We start from the raw sequence: 1,119 nt of genomic DNA, 5'->3' as shown, positions 1-1,119 counted from the left end.
AGAGGGCAGTTAAGGCACAACCACATTGCTGTGGGCCTGGAGTCACGTGTAGCCCAGACCAGGTAAGGATGGCAGTTTCCTTCCCTAAAGGACGTTAGTGAACCAGATGGGTTTTTCCAGCCATCGACAATGGATTCGCTGTCACCATTACGTTGTTAATTCCAGATATTTTATTGAATTCAAATTCCACCATCTGCCGTGGTGGGATTTGAACCCGGGTCTCCAGAATGTTATCTGGGTCTCTGGGTTAACAGTCCAGCGATAACACCGCTAGGCCAATGCCTCCCAACGAATGGTCTGTCCGACGTTGAGGAGATCGATCAGTGGCGTGGGGGTGGAGAGGGGGTGCGTGCATGGTCGATGGTTCCCTGAAACCCTGCCTCTGTCTCTCCCCATGCAGTCAAATGGCTGGGACGCGAATGAGATGTTTCGTTTCAACGAGGAGACTTATGGGGTCAAGACTACATACGACAGCAGTCTCTCTTCCTACACGTGAGTGTGTACAGCTCCCTGTACACCGTTTTCCCCCCCATCAAACACTCCCAGGGACAGCACGGGATTAGATACAGGGTAAAGCTCCCTCTACACCATCCCCCCCCATCAAACACTCCCAGGGACAGGGAGAGCAGGGGTTAAATAGTAGGTAAAGCTCCCTCCCTGTGAGTCTCTGCCTGTTGCCCTCAGGACCCCGCTGGAGAAGGATAACTCGGTTGAGTTCCGTCAGCGAGAGGCCCGTGCGGCCCAGTTAGCGAAGGAGATTGAAGCCAGCCCCCAGTACCGTGTGCGGATATCCATGGAGAACGACGAAGGCAGGACTGACGAGGAGAAGTTCAGCGCGGTCCAGAGACCTCCCTCCGACCGGGATAGCCCCGGATTCGGCTCCAGGTACCTCCCTGTAGCGCCTGCCCCATCCCTCCATTGCTGGGTTGCTGCCCTGCTGCATGCCAGTCTGGGACTCCGAGCCGAAACATGTCCCTCAGGCTGTCTGTCGCTGCCTCTCTGCCTCTCTCTCTGTTGCTGCCTGCCTCTCTCTCCCTCTCCTTCTCTGTCGCTGCCTGCCTCTCTCTCCCTCTCTCTCTCTCTCTGTCGCTGCCTGCCTCTCTCTCCCTCTCTCTCTCT

The 1,119-nt window shown here is 56.3% G+C and overlaps 1 protein-coding gene across 1 annotated transcript in view; it reads left to right on the top strand.

The window, feature by feature from the left end:
* The first annotated feature begins 367 nt into the window (after positions 1-367).
* Positions 368-1,119, top strand: part of LOC125481871 (ataxin-2-like protein) — a 13,994-nt gene continuing 13,242 nt past the window's right edge. Inside the window, exons 1-2 of the mRNA XM_048593798.1 lie at positions 368-492; positions 685-885. Coding sequence (XP_048449755.1) covers positions 395-492; positions 685-885 — 299 coding nt within the window. The 5' untranslated portion in view covers positions 368-394. The remainder of the gene's footprint in view (positions 493-684; positions 886-1,119) is intronic.

Source organism: Rhincodon typus, unplaced genomic scaffold (genome assembly GCF_021869965.1).
Source record: "Rhincodon typus isolate 14 unplaced genomic scaffold, sRhiTyp1.1 hic_rhity00003981, whole genome shotgun sequence".
Classification (NCBI taxonomy): Eukaryota; Metazoa; Chordata; class Chondrichthyes; order Orectolobiformes; family Rhincodontidae; genus Rhincodon; species Rhincodon typus.
Note: the sequence above shows the minus strand (reverse complement) of the source record. Positions and strands in the feature narration are given on the sequence as shown.